The sequence below is a fragment of the Astyanax mexicanus genome, chromosome 12 (genome assembly GCF_023375975.1).
Source record: "Astyanax mexicanus isolate ESR-SI-001 chromosome 12, AstMex3_surface, whole genome shotgun sequence".
Classification (NCBI taxonomy): domain Eukaryota; kingdom Metazoa; phylum Chordata; class Actinopteri; order Characiformes; family Acestrorhamphidae; genus Astyanax; species Astyanax mexicanus.
Window position 1 is genome coordinate 35,015,962 of NC_064419.1, and position 20,372 is coordinate 35,036,333.

At 37.2% G+C, this 20,372-nt stretch overlaps 1 protein-coding gene across 1 annotated transcript in view; it reads left to right on the top strand.

The window, feature by feature from the left end:
* adra1aa (adrenoceptor alpha 1Aa) overlaps positions 1–20,372 on the top strand; it is a 36,725-nt gene that overhangs the window by 12,192 nt on the left and 4,161 nt on the right. Inside the window, exon 2 of the mRNA XM_007247208.4 lies at positions 7,443–9,380. Within this exon, the coding sequence (XP_007247270.3) occupies positions 8,459–9,380 (922 nt within the window). The 5' untranslated portion in view covers positions 7,443–8,458. The remainder of the gene's footprint in view (positions 1–7,442; positions 9,381–20,372) is intronic.

Sequence of the window (20,372 nt, forward strand, 5' to 3'; positions counted from 1 at the left end):
GCTAATTCCTGGTCCTGGGTAACTATCACACTGGCTAAAATACCTGAGTCTAGAATGTTCATGTCGCTGATGGTTTTAATTACCTGGATCAGGTTTGTGAAATTAGGGGAGGAGGTAAACTCTGCAAGATGTTTTTTCTCTGAGATCAGGATTGTGCCCCCTTGTAACGGATCACCCAGAAAGGGAATCGAACCCAGGTCTTTTAATTCACAATCCAACCTCCATAATAGGACCCAAGAGCAGAGTAGACAAGACTGCAAGCAGATTGTGTTGGACTAAATAAAAGCTGTGGTTTTGTTGTCAGACGAGCGCTCTACCGCTCGTCTAGCAAAGCAGGTGTGGGGAGGTATTGTAGGGATGATTTTAGAAGAGGTGGGTCCAGAAAAGATGTAGAAAATTAAGGAAAAGCCAACACCTCATGTGGGCATTTTGGCGGGAAAAAGAGAACAAAGGATGCCAGGAGGAAGCTGGCTTTCCCAGGGAAAAATAGTTAACCAAAACAAAATGGCTCCTCCAACAAAATAAGGAAACTGAAAACAAAAATAGGAAAACAGAAAAGGAAAGGAAGGCACAGCCTTCCTTCCACAGTTCAATTATTTGTTTATCTATTGATATTTCTTTTTTTTTTTTTTTTACTTTTTTTGTTTGTTTCTTTGTTGAGAGGAAAGAAAGAAGGACAGAAAGAAAGACGGTATCTCAGGGACTCGAGACCTCAAAAATATAGCAGCCACTTGGCTGCTCACACACACACACTCACTCACAACAAAGACACAGCAACTGCCTCTTTTAAAAGCAGGCCACAGGTGTGCCTGATTAGGCCTGATTGGTACCAGAGACTGCCCGTTGCACCCCTCTGGTGGCCGGAGGATGTCTAGCCCTGGAGCCAGCCCTTACACCCCTTGCTTTAAATTGTATTGTTTGTTCATAAACAATAAAACTGAACAAGACTGTCTTTTGGTTGTTATGTTAAAAATCAATTAAATTGTAATTGAAAATCACTAATATATTTGAAGAATATTAGAAGAAGTTATATTTTGTTTACTTTGTGTGCTTTCAAAGCGAGTCATTGTTATGGACGTGCAGCTTATTTGTGTTTCTTCCAGTGATGTAACAGTGCAATATTACAGGATTCATGTTGGAAGAAGTGTGTTTTCTGTCCTTGTGTGTGCCCTCAGGGTGCAAAAAAGCAAGAACTCTCACTTTGGAAAGGCGAGCTTCCAGCTGGGTGAGCTAGGAGTGATTTAGTGTTTTCACACCCTGGCAGAGTCTTGGCAGAACTTTAAGTTAGAGAGCGGAGAGCCAGAAGGTCACTTCCATTACTTACTAACGGGAAGAGCTGATCAATATTGGAGATTAATATCAAAAAAGGCAAAAAGGATCTGAGCGGGATTGTAACGCCTGCATGGTTTTTCTTCGCTGTGTTAATCGATAACGGCGTAATCTGATGTTCGTTATACATATTTGTTGTAATCACGGTTAATCCGCAGAGAAAAATGGCATTACTAATGAGAGAATATCATTCTGCTGTCTGTGGAGGAGAATGAATCAGAGCCGAAAATGTTAATGGCTTTTTACAAGTATCACCCTTGATGGCTAATCTGTCATCAGGCATGCATATCGCTGCTGAAAACCTTACAATTCCGCAGCCTGTGGGGATATTCAAACACTTTCACCGCATTTCTACCCATTTTCTTTTCAAGTGCATTTGCCTTGACACTCACAGAAATGGAGAAGAGAGGGATAGAGCTGTAAATATGAACTCTTATTCCACCTGTTTTACTCTGACACACTCTGTGTTTTTAGCAAGGACATTTTAAAAATCATTTCTGTGTCAATATGCAACAGAGCAAGATAAGTCAAGGACAGGAGAGCCAAAAGCAAATGCAGAAATAAGAGTCAATGCTGTTTTTGTTCAAATACAAAATAAATAATACTAAAAAATACACAGCATACAAAGTGTAGTTTCTAAAATCAACTTTTTTCTTTTTTTCTTTGTGTAAAGCTCTATAATTTGTCTACCACTACACTAATTTGTCTTTGTGTAAAAAAAAAGGTACAGATGATTATTCACAGCATAATTTACAGTGGCTTTCAGAACAGTTGGGCACCCCACTCAAAAACTCTTGTTTCTGTGAATATTTAAATGAAAAGAAGATGAACCCAGTTGATGACAAGCATCTTATCATTAAGAACATTTTAACACAGAGAGAGAGTGCTCAATATGAAGCTTGCTCGACCAACTAAGAATCATCTTAGTGCTAAGAACATTTTAGAAAACCTACTCCTGGTATCTAAAAGGCGTAAAGTTAAGAATAAAACACTTGTTTCAACATAAAAAGAATAGAAAGGACAAAATTTAGACCACAAGAAAGTCTCAGAGGTTTATTAGCTCATTAAAGCTATGGCTTGTTCACAGTCGTTGTTAGGAAGGGTCAGGTAATGCAAATTTTAAAGCTTTATATATAATCTGACTCCTGAAAATTAAAATAACTGATACCCACAAAACAGAGGAAGACTAACATTTCAAGGCATTTACAAGTAGCTGCCTCCTCATCTTATAATCTAATTAAGAAATGACATTTAACAGGAATGGTGGAGGTCAAGTGTAGGCCTGGAAGACCAAGAAAACGTTTTTGAGCTTATAGAATTGATGCACAGACAAATCTAAACTGCTTTTTGACTGCAATAGAAATCTTCAGCATTTCACAGTCTTAGTGTGCAGCAACACTTCCCTGCATCCTTTCCACAAAATAGAAAAGCGTGGCAGCAGTGAGTATAACAATTTATTAAAACATTACTTCTCCAACTGTTAAACATGGGGGTGGATCAATCATGATTTAGGCCTGTGTTACAGCCAGTGGTGTATGAAACATTTCCCTTGTAAAAGTAAGAATAGAATTAGTCAAATATCAGCAAATGTTTGAAGCCATTGTCACACCTTCTACACAAAATCAGATGGCTTATTTATCTTAAAAATTATTCTAAATATTATTAAATTTGAACTGCTTCAAAAGGTCTAGGCTAAAGGTTTTGTTACTCTCAAACATTGTCAAAAATCTGTGGATACACCTTAGAGTAGCAGTGCAGGAAGATGGCCAAGAAACTCACACAATAAAAGTCCTTTGCAAAGAAAAATAGTTGAAAATCCCCATGCAATAACTGAAATACTCATAGTTGTCTATTTAAAATATTTTCCAAGGTGTGGTATTTGCAAACTTTTGGCAGTTTGTCATGGATTGACCCAGGCAGGGAGATGAGGAGACGGACGCAGTGCAGGTAAGGGCGAAATAAATAATTTATTAAATAAATAACAAAGAAACAAGTAAACACGTAACAAAGATAATAAACCAAAATGATAACATAAACAAACTAGAGATAAAGATAATAATAAACAAACAGGGAATATATACAAGGGAATAAACTAGAAATAAACAAGGAAATAAACTATAAACGTGAAAACAAGACATAAACGAGAAACAAGGGATCTATTTAAAGAAACAGGAAACACACTAGAATCGGAAACAGCTGGGGAAGGGGCGGAGCTACAAATGAGAAAAACGTGGTGGAAAACTACTGACAAGAGACACAGAGGAGCACAGGTCACGTGGGAATAACACACAGAGACATGAGACAAGACCAGGACGTGACACAGTTTTCCTTTTTTTGGTTGTTTTGAAACAGCGGCTGGAAATAGTACTCTTGTCTAAAATATGAATTAAATATGTACAAATGTTGACCATTTGTTCTAAAACCATTGCATGCAACTCTAAAATGATAAAATATTAAAAGTAAAAAAGTTTTTTTTATATATATACTTTATTTATATACTAATGTTTTTTTTTTCACTTTATCGCAGTCTCAGTGGACAAAACTGTAAAACAAATACAATATTGAATAAAATAGGGGTACAATAGGTAGTCGAAATGAGCAAGGTCAATACCAGTGCACAGAAACCAGAGAGGATAACATAATATAAATGAAAATCAGTCAAAGGGTCATACATAGTGAGGCAGTAACAAAGGGCAGGCAAAAATCATAGACTAAAATATACAAAAACAGGAGAGCTAACACAGACAAAGGTATAAATGTTTTGTAAAGAGAATAACCATCAACACTCTGCAAGGAGTGAGTAGAGTGAAGGTGTCTATATAGGGAGGTGAACAGGTGTAATCAATATTCTGGTGATGAACTTTGCATTGCCTTCAAAATAACTCACCTTCATTGATGTGTTGTAAACTGCCTGCAACAAAAGTAAACACCTAAGTGAAAATGGCCAAATTTTGTGGCCATCATTATTTTCCAGAACTGCCTTAACTTTATTGTGCATAGATTTCTCTAGAGCTTCACCGGTTACCACTGAAATCAGCTTCTACTCCTCTATGGTTACATTACAGAGCCGGTGGACGTTAGAGAACTTGTGCTTCTACGCCTTCCGTTTGAGGATGCCCCGTTTGAGGATGATTGTGAGATACTGTACATAATAAATACATTAAAAACATATTTAAATGAAGTCGACATACCAGCTTAATTACGTTAATGGGATCTCCTGTAAAATAATATTAAAAAAAAAAACTTGGTGATCAGATAGAATCCTGGTATTTATAAATTAGTGGCATAAAATATATTTACAAATGATGATAAAATCGTTTATCACTATAATTATATATACTATAAATGTATTGTCCATTAAAACAGATCCTAGAACAGACCAATAGAAATTATCCATTTTGGATGTCCATTAAAGGCTTTGTTTAAGGCTTTGTGCTCTTTGGAGATATAGCATTTTTATAGTTATATTGTATTTTTTATAGTTCTATAGTATTTTTTGTAGGGATAGAGAGGATATGTATACAAAATGAGTAGAATATGCAGCACTAATGAATTACTAAATTTCCTTGAAAGTATGTAATTATGGTTATTTATTAAGTGTTATTCATTTTCAGAGTTGGCTTGTTGTCCTGCTCTGTGCATTTACATCATCTTTATGTTTATCAGTGCATTATGAATTTATAGCTGGCAAGTCTCAGAGGACAAAGTAATGGACTATTAAATACTAAATTAAGTGGAGAGATGGAGCAGAGCATGGTCTGAAGGTTTGCTGATGGCAACCCACTAACTGCCAATAATGACTCTAAATCCCTCTGGGCTCGGATCCGCAGGTCACTGTCCTTGCTCTCTTTGCTGCAGATATTTTAAGAAAGGTCATGTGTGAGTGACGTAATTCGTTTGCCACTTTTCTGTCTGTTACTGTGTGCTGGATCAATGGCTCTGAGGTGAACGAACTCCCCATTGATCTGAGACAGGTGAAAGTCTACAACTTGGACACATAAAAATGGGATGTTTTGATGGTACAGACTGGCTGATATGGATTTGCTAGGATGAAGAACAAGTAATGTTTTTTGTTTTTTTTTGTGAGGCAACCTTTTGTACAAGCTGTTATTCACACCTACAGATTACATTACACTTTTTCTGGGTCTGTTTTCTACTTTTTTTTATATTGGTATTTGAGCATATTCCCTGACTGACTTTTTCTTTATAGACAAGAGACTGTTCTATCACTAGCCAAAAAGTGAAAGTTTATTTTATTACTGTTACTTCTATGTGGGCAGAAATGAGCAAAGGTATGTATTAGAGCTGTAATATCTATTAACTCGAAACAATGAAAGTGCTGCATATTAACATTGTGAGTAACTGCTAACTCAAATTGCATTACATGCATGCAGCAACAGAGGGAGCTCTTCACACTACAAGCCATGCACATGTGACATAACAAGGCTGGAGGTAGAGTGAGGTAAAGTAAGGTTAAAGTTCACAGTTAACCTCCGACCAAACTACTTTTTCTTAGCCTAAAAAAAATAAGTGCATCCAATCAGAGTGCCAAAAAACATTTAAGGAGCCTAGAAACGTATATCCAACTGTGAAATTATACATCACATTTTTATGTCCATATCTGTATACCCCTAGTATGAATGGAGATGAAAAAAACATCAGCATATCATAAAAAAGACTGTTAAACTGTTAAACATGGTGGTGGATACGTCATGCTTTGCAATGATTCTCATGGTTTTGAGGGAAAGGTGGGTCTTTTCTAGTGGTCAAAACATTTTTAGTAAATATTGTGTATCAAGAAAATCTCTTTAAATATTATGATCCAGGATACATCACACCCAATAAATAACATTTTCACTTCCCATGGGTCTGGTCTGTACTCTCTTTTTGAATACAGCTTTTAAAATATTGGAAATTGGGCACCTTTCCTGAATAGCTTTTTGTCTAAATAGACTAGAGGCTGTTTTATTACTAGCCAAGAATTGTAAGTGTTTATTTTATTCCTATTAGCCTAATTTAAGCGTCTCTTGACAAGATGAATTGAGTGTTTGAGGGGAAAGCACAAATAGTAGTGATAAGACTAACGTTCGCTTGGACAAAGATTCACTGGAGGAGAACACATTCATTTATAACAGTCTGGGTTTGTTACAGTCTGTGCTTAAATGTGCAACTTTGATGATGTCAAATTACTAAATATAGAAAAGGAACTAGAACAAGAACATTTATCACCCAAATTCTGTGACTGAGCAGCCAAAATATCCATTATAAATTAATTGGTAGATAGACAGATGGATAGAAATGTAATTAATCACAAGGAAATTTCCAGATAAACTGAGAGTACAAGCGTGAAAAATAACAGACACACATTTATTATGACACCCACATCCACATAACACTGACAGAATTTACAAGATTACAATTAAATAAAATGTATATTTTTAACACTTCTATCTAACTAACAACACTATATAACCAGAGTATGCTTGAGTGAAACAACATATTTATATACATAATGTAAATTAATGTCATTCATGAGATTTTACACTGCATTTTGTAGTCTAGGTATTGTTCCAAAAGGATTATGTAATGAACAGAACAATGCTATTTTGTTCCTGGAAAAGATGCAGTCCAGAAGGCAGCATATGTTATTCTAAGATCTTTGTGTTCTTTTCTTCATTGATCCTGCATCACAGAATTGTACTGACACAATGCTGTACCATAGCATATCCTTTTTCCGAAATACTGATTTTTTTTTTTTTTTAAAGAACACTTTTCCACTGTGTGATCCCAGATACCTCAGAGTGCAGAGAGGTCAACATCACTTTTGGGCATGGTTAATTTAAGACTTCTGTTTTGCACAGTAAAGATATGAGTGGCATTAACTAGATTTTATGGATACTGCTTTTGCTCCAAATCATGATAACTTTTTTTTGCCTTGTTATTACATGCCTTGTTACCCATGCCAACCTTGTTACTACCCATGCCAATTTCTTTGGAATGTCTTGCAGGCCTGAAATGCAGGAATGGATATGTGTTTACAAATGAAAATAATTCATATTAACAACTTTTTTATTTAGGTATTCTGCTGACTTTTGTCTCTTTGTGTTTTTCAGGGAGAATCAACTGACTGGCATCATCTCTATTACCATGCACCTTAAGAGCCTCTTGCTGGAGCCGTGCCCAACTCTATGAGACTGAAAGTGACCTGTTCTTCGGCCAAAAATAACGGTCTCAGCTCCTGCCAAAAGGCTTTTAGTTCCGGTTTTATTATTCAACAATAAGCATGTTATCTCTTTTCCGCCTGTAGCCAGACAGGATTGCACAGTGGGCGGAATTCAAAAGCAGCTCCGCGCTGTAGATTTGGACCATGACTTGGACGATTTGCATCACTACATGTCAAGAAAATGTTCCTTCAATCATGCGTACGGCTTCACATTTGAGGACAGACGAGAAGTCATTAACACGGCAATAAAAAAGCAAACAACTCCTTGTGGAATTTCACAAGAGGGAGCGGCGCAGACCATTACAAGTGGCGTCTCTGAGTACCCTCGTATCAGCGAACAGTTCTAGAAATTGATGGATCTTTAGGCTTGACAAGATGATATTTCGCGAAAAACATTCTAGAGGACATTGACATGCAATTGGATTACAAGCGCATTCTCCCTTCAAGTTCAAAAGTGAACTCGAAACATGCAATTTCTCTTCACCTCATGTTGTCCTACTGCGTCCATTCGTGAAGAATGTCAAAACACTTGAGACAAATTTATGGCTTAGCCCTGCAGTTTTATTGCACAGTTGAAAGTGTGTACCCGTACAGCGTACAGGATGTTTAGTTCCTTTTGTGAATTTCCTTGTACACATTTGCTTGTTCTGAGGGCAGATAGTTAAAAACTCATCATTTTGAGGTTCCGTCCTTCATTGTGAAGAATCACACCAGGCTTCATCAACTTCATCACATTCCTAATAGCTGTCAGATGGAGAATGAAATGTAAATGCACTGATGCCCTCGCAGAGGGTAGCTATCTGAGCAACTGACATTTAAAACCTCCCTCTTTTGCGGACCATTGAAAGGAATCTTGTGAGCAGAGAAGTGTGAGTGAAGTGTGTTCATCCATCAGACCATCACCAAATGCCCGAACATCGTGAACAGATGGTTCTTCTTGGAGAGAACATGACCCCAGGGATTTCTGCCCAAAACTGCACCAACTGCAGCCAAGTCCTCGTGCCAGAGTTGAACGTCACGAAAGCTGTTGTTTTGGGCATCGTCCTGGCCATCTTCATCGTGTTTGGGGTAATGGGAAACATCCTGGTCATTCTGTCTGTAGCTTGTCACCGCAATCTGAGAACTGTCACACATTATTTCATCGCAAACCTGGCAGTGGCTGACCTTCTCTTGAGCTCCACCGTGCTTCCTTTCTCTGCTATCTTTGAAATGTTGGGCCACTGGGTCTTTGGCAGGGCCTTTTGCGATGTTTGGGCAGCCATGGACGTCCTGTGCTGCACAGCATCCATTATGAGCTTGTGTGCGATTTCTGTAGACCGTTACATTGGGGTCAGTTATCCTCTACGCTATCCAACTATTGTGACAGAACGCAGAGCATTGCTGGCACTAATGGGAGTTTGGGCTCTGTCCATCACTATTTCAGTCGGGCCACTCTTTGGCTGGAAGGAGCCGGCGCCTGAGGATGAGACTGTCTGCAAAATCACAGAGGAGCCTGGTTATGCCATCTTCTCAGCGGTGGGCTCCTTCTATCTTCCCCTGGTGGTGATCCTGGTTATGTATTGCCGCGTGTACGTCGTGGCCCGCAGGGAGACACGAGGCCTCAGAAAGGGGCAGAAGACTGAAAAGTCTGATCATGCGGAAGCGGTGACCTTACGGATACACCGTGGTAACACTTCAGCTTCAGAGGACGAGGCTTTGAGGAGCCGAACTCACTTTGCCCTCCGACTGCTCAAGTTCTCAAGAGAGAAAAAGGCTGCCAAGACTCTGGGCATCGTGGTTGGGTGTTTTGTCCTCTGCTGGCTACCGTTCTTTCTGGTGTTGCCCATTGGTGAGTCTAAACTTTCTTTTATATCAAATCAAATCTAATTTATATATATATATATATATATATATATATATATATATATATATATATATATATATATATATATATAAAACTCATAAAAATTGGTAACTGATGAATTCATCCTTTGCAACAGAGGTAACTCTTGCTCTTCCTTTCCTCGAGTGATCCTGATGAGAGCCAGTTTCATCATAATGTTTTTAATTGTCTTTGCGAATGCACTTGAGGATACTTTCAAATTTCGTGACTTTTTCGGATTGTCTGATCTTCATTTTTTAAAGTATTTTTTTCTTTACTTAGTTGAGAAGTCTTCCCATATTATGGATTAGAACATTACTCAAATGGGGCTATTCACTGAATGTAACTCTACCTCTTTACAACTTTACAACTGATGCTCTCAAACACATAAAAGGCAAGAAATTTGAGTAATTGACTCTTGACGAGTTCAGCACAGCTGTGAAAGCCAATCCAGGTGACTCTACCTCATAAAGCTGACTAAGAAAATCCCAAAGCCAATATGTTTCAAGCTGTCATATAAGTAAGAGGTGCTACTTTGAAGAAATATAAAACATATTCTGGTTTAACCTTTTTTTGTTCACTAAATAATTTCATGTTTTATTAATAATTTGGATGACTTTATTAATAATGCACAATGCAGAAAATTTTAAAATAATGAAAAGACACTGAATATGAGGTGTGTCCAAACTTTTGACTGGTCCTGTATGCGCAAATGCAAACATACACAAACAGCTTGTTTACTCCTTGAAGAGCAGTAGAAGTACTGCCAGTATAATAGAACACTCTAGAACAAATAAGCATGAAACCGTGGGCCTAAAACCAGAGGTGGGCTAGATGCATTAAAGCCACAAAAACGTTTGGAAGGGATGAGTTGATGAGTTGGGGATGAGCTGGAGAAGCAGTACTCAATATTCTGACCTCACTGAATGCAGTCAAATGATCACAACAGGGTTTCAAAATTTTAATTTTTAATGCTCTGATTACAGAAGAAACACTGAATCAGCAAGTGTCCCAATATTTTTTTATATGGCATGATACTTAGGAAAAAACAGGTGCCAAATGTTTAAGAAAAAAACACTGCAAGGTTTGCTTTTCAAAATTTATGTTAATCGTTCATCATGAATTATTCATACAGTGTAAATGGCAGTGCCAAGTTTCCTTTTTATGACATGATTATAGTATTTGGGATTTTACGTGCAGCTCATTACACTGGGTCTGCTATAAATACAGTATTTTTATTGCTAGTTTTAGGCACTTGAGAAAAATGATTTATTTTGGCAGTAAGTGTTTATTTACATACAGTAGTAATATATATATTTTTATATAATACAGGACGTACTCATTTTAGAGTTCAGCTTCACTCACGGGCATTCCAAAACCACCCCCTGAGGTAACACATAAAAATCTATTCACATGCTGATATCCCATGACTTTTGGCATGTCAGTGCATTTTTGTCTTTTTAATTTTTGCTTTATTAAAAAAGAACACAGTTATACAATGTTAATTTCAGTATCATTATCAGTATCATTTAGTACATTTAACAAGGCAGGAAACACAAGAATAAAAACCTTTTTAAGCAGTGAGACCTGAAATGTGTCAAACACTAAACAATCAGTATCATAAGCAGAAACAATTAACTTCAGAACATTATTCAAAAAATAAATAAATAAATCTTAAGAAGCAATTTAAGAGCACAAGGAATAAAAGAGAGTTCATGTCTTTTATTTCTGCTTACGGGTAATACATATTCCCACTGCTGACAAAGTAAGTAAGTGGTTGTAGGGGCTGTAGGCAGGAAGCTATGTAGAGGAAATGATTTGTAATTGAGTATGTCAGTGAGGATGCGCAGGGTAGCCTCATCACGCCTTTCACTAAGTGGTGGAAAAGATGAAGATCGGATGCCGATGATCCTGCAGCATCATTTTGTATAAATAAATATGGATAAATGCATACAAATGAAAAAGAAGGCATTATAAAATTTCTTTATAGAATAATTTATGCTGATTTGGGTGGTATGGTGTCTTGGTGGTTAGCACATTCCAGGTGGCCAGTGGTTTCCGGTTGAGAGTATGCTGTGTGCGATTGGCTGCCACTTCTCACCGGAAGTGTGTGTTGGTGTAAAGTACTGTGTACATTGCCGATTGTAAAGCGTCCTTGGGCTGCTTGAAAGGCGCTACATAAGTGTACCTTTACTCATTCATTCATATATTTATAGATACAGTATACTCCAACCAATAAAGATTCACAGAGTACATTGAGTTCATAGAGAAGGCAGATGACAGCTGAGAATATCCAGGAGAAGTGTGAATCCTTTTGATCCAAGCCTCTGTTCTTTAAAATGTATTTAATACATTTTTTATAGGTTTGATACCTTCTTAAAAGAAATCAAATCAAAGTATCAGGATTTATTTGTATTTCTATTAGTGCTGTCAAATGAATAATAAAAAAAGATCAAACAATATTCTGTGATTAATCATAATTAATTATACCTGTTCTTCTTAAGACTTAAGCGTGTAATAATAGATATGTGAACAAAATAATGAATGTGGTGTCAATTGTTTAAAAATATTTATACTAATCACAACACTATTCTGTGATTTATCATAAATAAAAATCATCATAAAAATAATGCTGTCATTTTAACAAATAAGCAAAAAAATTGCTTTTTGAATTATCATAGGCACTCATTTCTATTTTTTTTTTTATTGTGGTGTAATCAAGTAGTCCATTCCAAAGAAAGAAGTAGGTCATTTTAGACACATATATAAGAGTCTGGGATGTGTATTAGGTTTTCCAGACTTTGTGAACTATGGGGATAATAATTATGGTAAAGTGAAATAGGTGGACAGGCTTGGAGCCATCAGACTGGTAAATTATTCAGGCCACATGCTTCTGTGATGTGTGAGCCTGTTTTAGATTATATCCTGACATTCCAGTCTGGATTCAGACAAGACTTGTCACACATCCACACACAAACACACACATCCACACACAAAATCATCCATTTCCATGGTGCAGCAAAAGCATTGGGAAAACTACTGGTTGTCTCAAAGTGACTCTTTGTGTTCTTTCACTTAGAGTCCCTGATTTCTCGTGGACAAATGGAACATGTTTGTTTATGCAATAAGCTTTTAGGATAAAGCCCTGAATTTTACTCTGCGTTCTCTGAGTACAGCAAATAATGACTATAACACATAGCAGAGCTCCTCCATATTTTCCATACGTGGAATATGGCAAATGGTTTCTTTCCCACCACATAAATATTTCTGCTCAAATCCCTGTAAAGACTTTTCTACTGAAGGTTAGGCACAGTTGAACCAAAATATATTAGTATAACTTGCCACAGAAGAGCACAAATGCAGGAAATGGGATTAACGTATTACTGGAAACCAAAGAAAAACAAATAAATTGCTTTATGAATTAGCATAGGTCTTTGTCCTCTCAAGAGGGCATAAATATTTACTTTATACTTTGTTACAAGACTTTTTCTATGCACACATTATGAATCCCCAAACAGACTCTTTATTTAATCATTACAGAAACATATTAGCTAATTAGGAGGAAATTAATGATAACGTAATTGAACAACAGCTCTGACAATGCCTAAGGGGATCATCTATCTGCATGTCTCTCATGGGGTGCTGATAGGCCAAAGCATAGAAAAATAAACAACAACAACAACAAAAAATACTATAACTTAGAATGCATCAAGTATTTTTTAAATTTTAGCAATAACAATAACCTTTAGCAACTCCAGAGTCAAATGATTATAATTATTAACCTAATTTTAGTTTTTTCTAATAATATACAAGCAGATGGGGTATGCATATACAGGACTGTGAACAAGCTTAACTTAGTTGTTTAAAACCACTTATTTCTTAACTAAAGGCATGGTTGTATTTGCATGAACACTGTAGTACAGGCAAACATTTATGCTTGTTTCGGAATGCTTCTTGATTTTCAGGCAGTAGCACATTCAATACGATTAATGAAGCATTTATTAAGGGTGCCAAAGTATTTTTCTTTTTCTTTCATGGATAAATAGAAATTATGTGGCACTGGATGTGGTAAATAAAGCTCAGCTGTCTCTGATTTAACACGCTTATATACAGCCCTGTTACTTTGCCTTAGAATGAAACAAGCTGTTTTTCCTTTTATGGTGGGCTCATGAAAAAATGTGCATAGTTCCACTTTCATTAGCTGGTTTATGGCCAATCAAAGTGGTTTCATTGTGCCCAAGTTTAAGCTGAGAAACAGTGGTCACAAGGCCTGGTTCACATAGCAGCCCATATTCTCCTTACCAGCAGAATCTGAAGGTGATGTGCTTCTCTCCAGTATCAACAACACCACGTTCACTATTTAACTTACACTATATTTTTTGTTAAATTAGGTTAGCCTTTAGGCTATTAGTTGGCTTGGCCTCAAATATAGATATATATACAGAAAATAATCCAATAGCATTCAGTGCAGTCTCTTTGAATCCTACTATACTGTCAAGAAGACAATCTGAGCTTTTCAGTGAGGCCCCAGATATCGCAGATATTATGTTTATTTTTTCTACTAATCCAAATGAGATTCTTAACTCATATTTTAACCATTTAAACCACAGCTCTTATTTAGTGTTCTCTGCAGTGGACAACTAAGACCAACTGCTTCCAATTTTTAGCTACTTTTCATACTTTAGGGCTGAGTTAGGCCAAAATGATTTTCCTCAGAACTGTGGAAGGGGAGTCAGACTTACAGCTGTCAGGAGATGAAGTGTAGTAGTGCTGGACTGTGGAGCAGGAAGGTGAAAGGTCAGAAGAGGACCCATAAGCTTTCTGGGAGCCTGAGCTGAAAATGATGGTCCTCTGATTACTCCAAACGACCAGGTTTCAGGAAGAAAAGTTAAAGCCCACAACCAGCCAGGAGGTGCACAAATCACTGCGTATATACAACATTAAACAATTGTTTTCATTACATTCATGGGTATTAAGATTAAATTTTGCCCTCTGGAAAGCGTCTACATCATAATCTTCCTTTAAAACATTGCTTCTTATGACAACTCCAGTTCCAGAAGAACCCAGAGGATGAATGCAGCCATTTCACGCCTGGCTGAGTTTAAACCACATTTGCTGCTTTAAGGCAGTGCATGCAGTCCCACTGGCGGCAGGGCACTCAACAGTTTTTCAGAAGTTGGCAGAGTTCAGAAATATGAATTCCCAAAGTGAAACTGAGAGGCTTTATTGTGGTATTTGCAGCAGTCTGAGATGTGTGAGTGGATACAGTAGTCGGGAGCATACCAACCATAGGTATTGAGCCCAGGCCTTATACGGCATGTTCACACTTGTGACAAACGAGTCTGCATCAATTTAAAAAGTGATTATGTGTTTTAGTCAGATGAACTAATATTATCATGGTGAGTGAACTTACACTCTATTTCAGCACAATAAAAGGAATTCAAAGAACTTAAACCTGAAAACGTAAAAATGTTTGTTAAGTCAACGAAAAAAAGGGACGAGGATCTTTCATCAGTGCTGGTTTGTAAAAAATACATATTTACCATTGGCTCTGGACACCATATATTTGCATATTGGGTGTGTCCTCACACTTACTTCAGTGTATATTTTACTGTATATTGGATAACTGCCAGGTCTCCGTGTTGTAAACTGTAAGAGCCGGTTATCTTTATTGGGTGAGAGTCACCACAGGATTATGCTGTCAGTATTGGCAGATTTTTAAAAATATAAAAGTAAAATAATATATATTTTTTAATTTTCCCCAATTTAGCTAGGCCGATTGTCCCACCCATTCAGCTGTTGCTCAACTGTTACTAAGTTGTATATCCCCCATCACTAGTGATGCCACAACACCAGGAGGTTGAAGCCTAGCACATGCCTCCTCCGACACATGTGATGTCAGCCACTGCCTCTTTTCGAACTGCTGCTGATGCAGCATTGCAGAGTAGAGTCACAGTGCACTCGGAAGGAAGGCGCAGTGACTTGGTTCTAATACATCAGCTCACAGATGCCTTGTGCTGATCGACATCACCCTAGAAGTGATGAGAGAAAAGAGTGTCATGCGCCAATTGTGCTCTCTCAGGGCTCCGGCAGCTGAAGGCAAACTGCATGACTGGGATTTAAACCAGCTGCAGTAGACCACACTAGAGTGTGCAAGGAGCCAAACCAAGACCACCGCTTATGGGAAAACCGTAAATCGATACTCTGGATACTTTCCAAACAGATTTTACACTGGACCAAATGTAACAAACTCACGGATATGCACTCAAGGGTCCAGAAAAAAAGACTAGTATGAAAAACACGCTAAAACTTGACTTTGAAGTATCACTGGCACTTCAGCACCTCTGGTCTCACCAGCAGCTGAGCCTCTGGAGAATCTCTCTCTCCCCGTCCATCTTCCCCTGTGTCTCTCTCACCGTCTGACACTCTTGTTGACTCTCTGACATCAAAGCTGTGCTGGACAGACACGTGTTGCCAAACTAGTCAGTGACTCATATTTCAATCTTACACTTGAGCAATCACCGTGCCACTAAGTCGTCGCTGCCCACTGACTTGTCAAGTGATGTTTCAAGGGAAAATATGACTTGAGTTTCTACAGCACATTTCTGAAAGTTGTCTGGAAGCCTGGGAAAAAAATTATGACATGGTTCACCAATCTCAGCTGGGAAATAACGACCCAAACGCTGAGAAGGTGGAGGTTATTAGTGCTCGCTCCATCTCCTCAAGTTCTCGCTCTCCTTTTCACCATGCAAACCTCTTCCTCTGACATCTCCAGTCTTTCCAGTCAGGCGTTGAGGAGAGCAGACAGAGCTGTGGAGGCATCTTGAGTTGCATGAGGAGAATCCAGGATTTAGTGTAGAATAGATGGACAGTTTCCTTTCTGTAGCACTGGAATCAACTCAGCAGTTTGTTTAATTGACGCATTGCATGTATGTCTTGCCACATTAGTGTCACATATATGTTCAATTATTTTAAATAGTGCACATCGGGCGATATTGTCTTAAAATGTCACAATATTTCAGGGTACTTTTCACAATTATGGTATTGATGATGACGGAAATATATTTGATTAATCTCAAGAATACATTAATGCAACAAATTAATGTGTCTATTTTGTACACAGTAACTTAATTTTGGTAACAAGATATTGTATGAAATAGTTATGATGTAACCAAATGAACAATGTAACTTAATAAAATCTAATTCAATACCAGTGTATAATATTTAATAATTTAAACACATTTAAAGCTTTACAGTAATTAGCAAAACAAATATTGTACAAAATAGACTGCCTTCAAGACAAAATACTGCTAATAGCCTTATATATATATTTTTTTTTTTTCTCCTTTCTTCTTCTTTTTCTCTATTCTTCTGTTTTAATTTATATTTGAATCTGTTTCTTATTGTATTGTGTTGTTGCTGCTGGATGCCTAAATTTCCTTCGGGATAAATAAAGTATCTATCTATCTATCTATCTATCTATCTATCTATCTATCTATCTATCTATCTATCTATCTATCTATCTATCTATCTTTCTATCTATCTATCTATCTATCTAATATCATGATAATCATTTTCTATCATTTCAAAAGTTAAAACTATATTATTGTGTAGAGCGCAATACATCACACCCAAAGTGACTCCTCCTAAACCTCATAAGAACATGTCTAAATAGTGGATTCATAATTACAATCACAAAATAAAGAACTAGTATTGCAAAACAAAAACAAATATGTTTAAGGTAAATACTGTCAGATCCTAGAGGTGGGCATTATAACAATATTTTATTGTATTGGAAATGTGTATTATTTGACAGTATACTAAGCATATTGAAATGATCATTAGTGCTTAAAGAACATTGATCCAACTCCACATTTCAGTACAGAGAGTATAAAGCATCCTTTTTAATCAGATAATTAATCTCCCACAGCGTTAAATATTGTGATATAATATTTTTACCATATGGCTCAGCCCTACGAGACGGTTTCAGAAACTTTCAGTAAAACAGACAGTGAATATTTATCTAGAGTGTACTGACTAAATGTTATGAAATAAAACACAATCCAAGGTAATAATCCCAAGCTATTTCTTCAGTTCTCTCTGTATCGGATACATTTTAATAGTGTGAATTAATTTGTAACACTTTCTGATGGGTTTGAGACCCGCCACAGCCCCCGCTGATGTCAGCATGCCACATTCTGCTAACGAGGCCGCGATTCAAGGACGCCATTGTAATAACAAGTATATACAGAGGACGTGACGCTCCAACAGGATCCTTGTGACTTGATTTAGTGGACGCAGTGCGGAATGCCTGTTTATTTTTGTTTTGCCGCGCCGCTCCGTAAGGGGCTGGAGTCAAAAGTGTACCTCAGCCCAGCTGGCTCGTACGCTTTGCTGGAGTTTGACCCGCTAGGGCTGAACAGATAGATTCACTTGCATTATTTGTTGTTTTTATCTCTTTTTGTATTTCATGAGAATCATTTGCTCCCTTCCCTCCTGCTGCTCTCTACTTTTAGACTCGCCTTATGGAGCAAATTGGTAGTTTCTCCACTGGGGAAATACAGACTGCAAAAAAAAAAAAGAAAGAAAGAAAAAACACGCAGTCGCTTTTCATCATTTTATAGTCATTACGTTATGGGTGCGAACACAATCGGTGCCGTTTTCTCATTTGCTTTATTTCAGTTTAATGCACCATTCCTCCATCCCTCCGGCCCCCCACTATTTACACTCCATCGTCTCTCACGGAGCAAGATGAATAACAAACCATAAATCATAACAGTTTTTGGTTTTAGTGCCGTTTTTCCTTTTTTATTCATTCTTTTACACCTAAATCCACCGGGTCATGATGAATTTTAAACAAAGCAATTGGGAGCAAATGTGGTCGTGTGAGTTAAGATATGACATTACCTGCTGTGACCAGTGGAGTACACTTTTCAATTGTGTGAATGGTGCAATAGAATTCCTGCCCCCACTCCTCTGTTTCCCCCCTGGGGCAATAAAATGGAATGGTGAGATGGTGGCTTAGAGAGCAAGAGAGAGAGCGAGAGAGAGATTTCCCTTTACAACTTTCTCTGCCTCTCTCTCTCTCTCTTTCTCTCTCTCTGTCTCTTTCCCTCTCTCCCTCTCTCATCTCTACCCAGCCCACGCACACGACCCCCGCTGGAGTTGCTCATAAAGTGTGTTATGAGACAGCTCTCCGCCCTCAGCTCTGAGGACGGACGCATCCGTTAAAGGCTCACCAGCTTCCTCGGACACTTTCATTCTGGTAATGGGAGAGAACCCAGCCACTGTTAAAGAGTCCACGGGTGCACCTAAGGTCTGAGGTGGGCCGGACATGCTGGCCTATACGCTCCGTCTATTTTTGAAAATGTGAAAAGGCCCCCTAATCAGCTTTATTACAGATGTCACAGTTTTGTCAGTAAATTTTGCAATAAATTAAATGTAGTTAAATTACTAGGCTAATTGTTTTTTTAGGCGCAGTGATACTGGACTACAATAATAAAACTGGACTCTTTAAATTACATTTTATGTCACATATATAATATAATATAGTATAATATAATATATTATAATTACACCATGTAAAAAGAACCAGTTACTCTTAATTATAATAAATATTCAGATACTGCAGTTGGAATATGATGTAAAAAAAACATATAAACATAAAAATAAAAATACAACAGCTTTTTAGCAAAAAACGAAAAACAGCTTATTTATGGTAATTGGCTCTAATTGCTAAAAAAAACATAAAGGGTAATATATTGAGGTCAACAAGAATAATTGAGTTCATGTTCATATATTGTACAATAAGTACAGTAACAAAATTATAATTACAACCTTACCTACGTTTAGCTTATTAAAACTAAATTAAGTTCAATTTAGTGTTAATGTTATTGCTGTTACTGTTTAGTAAATCCTAAAAAAATATATAAATTTTATTTAAAAGAATCAATACAGTGCATACAGTTGCACTAGTGTGCGGACACTTCGGACACACACATCACTGGTATGAATATAATGGCAGTATTGAGCTAATATCATAGATTTATATCTATATATTATTTTTTATGTACTTCACAATTGCAAAAAGTTGTGTTGCTAATATTAATAATATTGGCATTGACTAGCAATTCCCACACCTGTCCATCCTCAGTGTTAACATGATATAATGAAATAATGAATATGTAAATGCAAATGATAAAGATTAGATTTAGATTTAAGTACAGCATGCCTGACTGGTCTCACTGATCTGTATTTATGGGGGTGGTTTGAAAGACAACCATTAACCTCGATCAAGAGATGAGCACCGTGGAGCATAGAGGATAATATAAAGAGAATCACGATGTGTGACGCATAAGGCCTTTATGTCACAGCAGAGAAACGTGTGTGCTTTGCTTCCCTCAGTAACGTATTTCCGTCTTTCAGATTGCTCTGATCGTCATTTTCTTTTCTTTTTTTTTTTTGCTTCTCGTTGCTCGTTTCTCTGAATGCAATCTATTACCGCATAGACTCATCCAGCCAATATGAGAATTCAATCAGTCTCATCATTCACAGCACTTTTCATCTCTTCCAGAACTTCGCAGACATTCTTTGACCACTGTGAGACAACGCTGTGTAATGCAAAGCCTTTGCAATCAAGCTGTGATGTATTTTAGTCATTTCTTACTGCTTGACGAAAATTTCTTAATTAGAAAGCGCCATCTATTAATGCTGGAACTTCCTCTCTACAAGGCCTATAGAGAATTAAGTTTCTATTAATGTGATTACTGTTTGAAAGCCTTCAGTTTAGTTCCTCAAAATGTACGACCAGAGACAGTGTATACAGAACAAATCTGGTGGCATCACAAAAAAGGTACAGCAGATGACCAGGATATTTGCTGCATACAATAAAATATAAAATGAACTTTTCAAGCAATAATTACATGCATTTCTTGTCCTTTTAATGTGTTTGAGAGCACC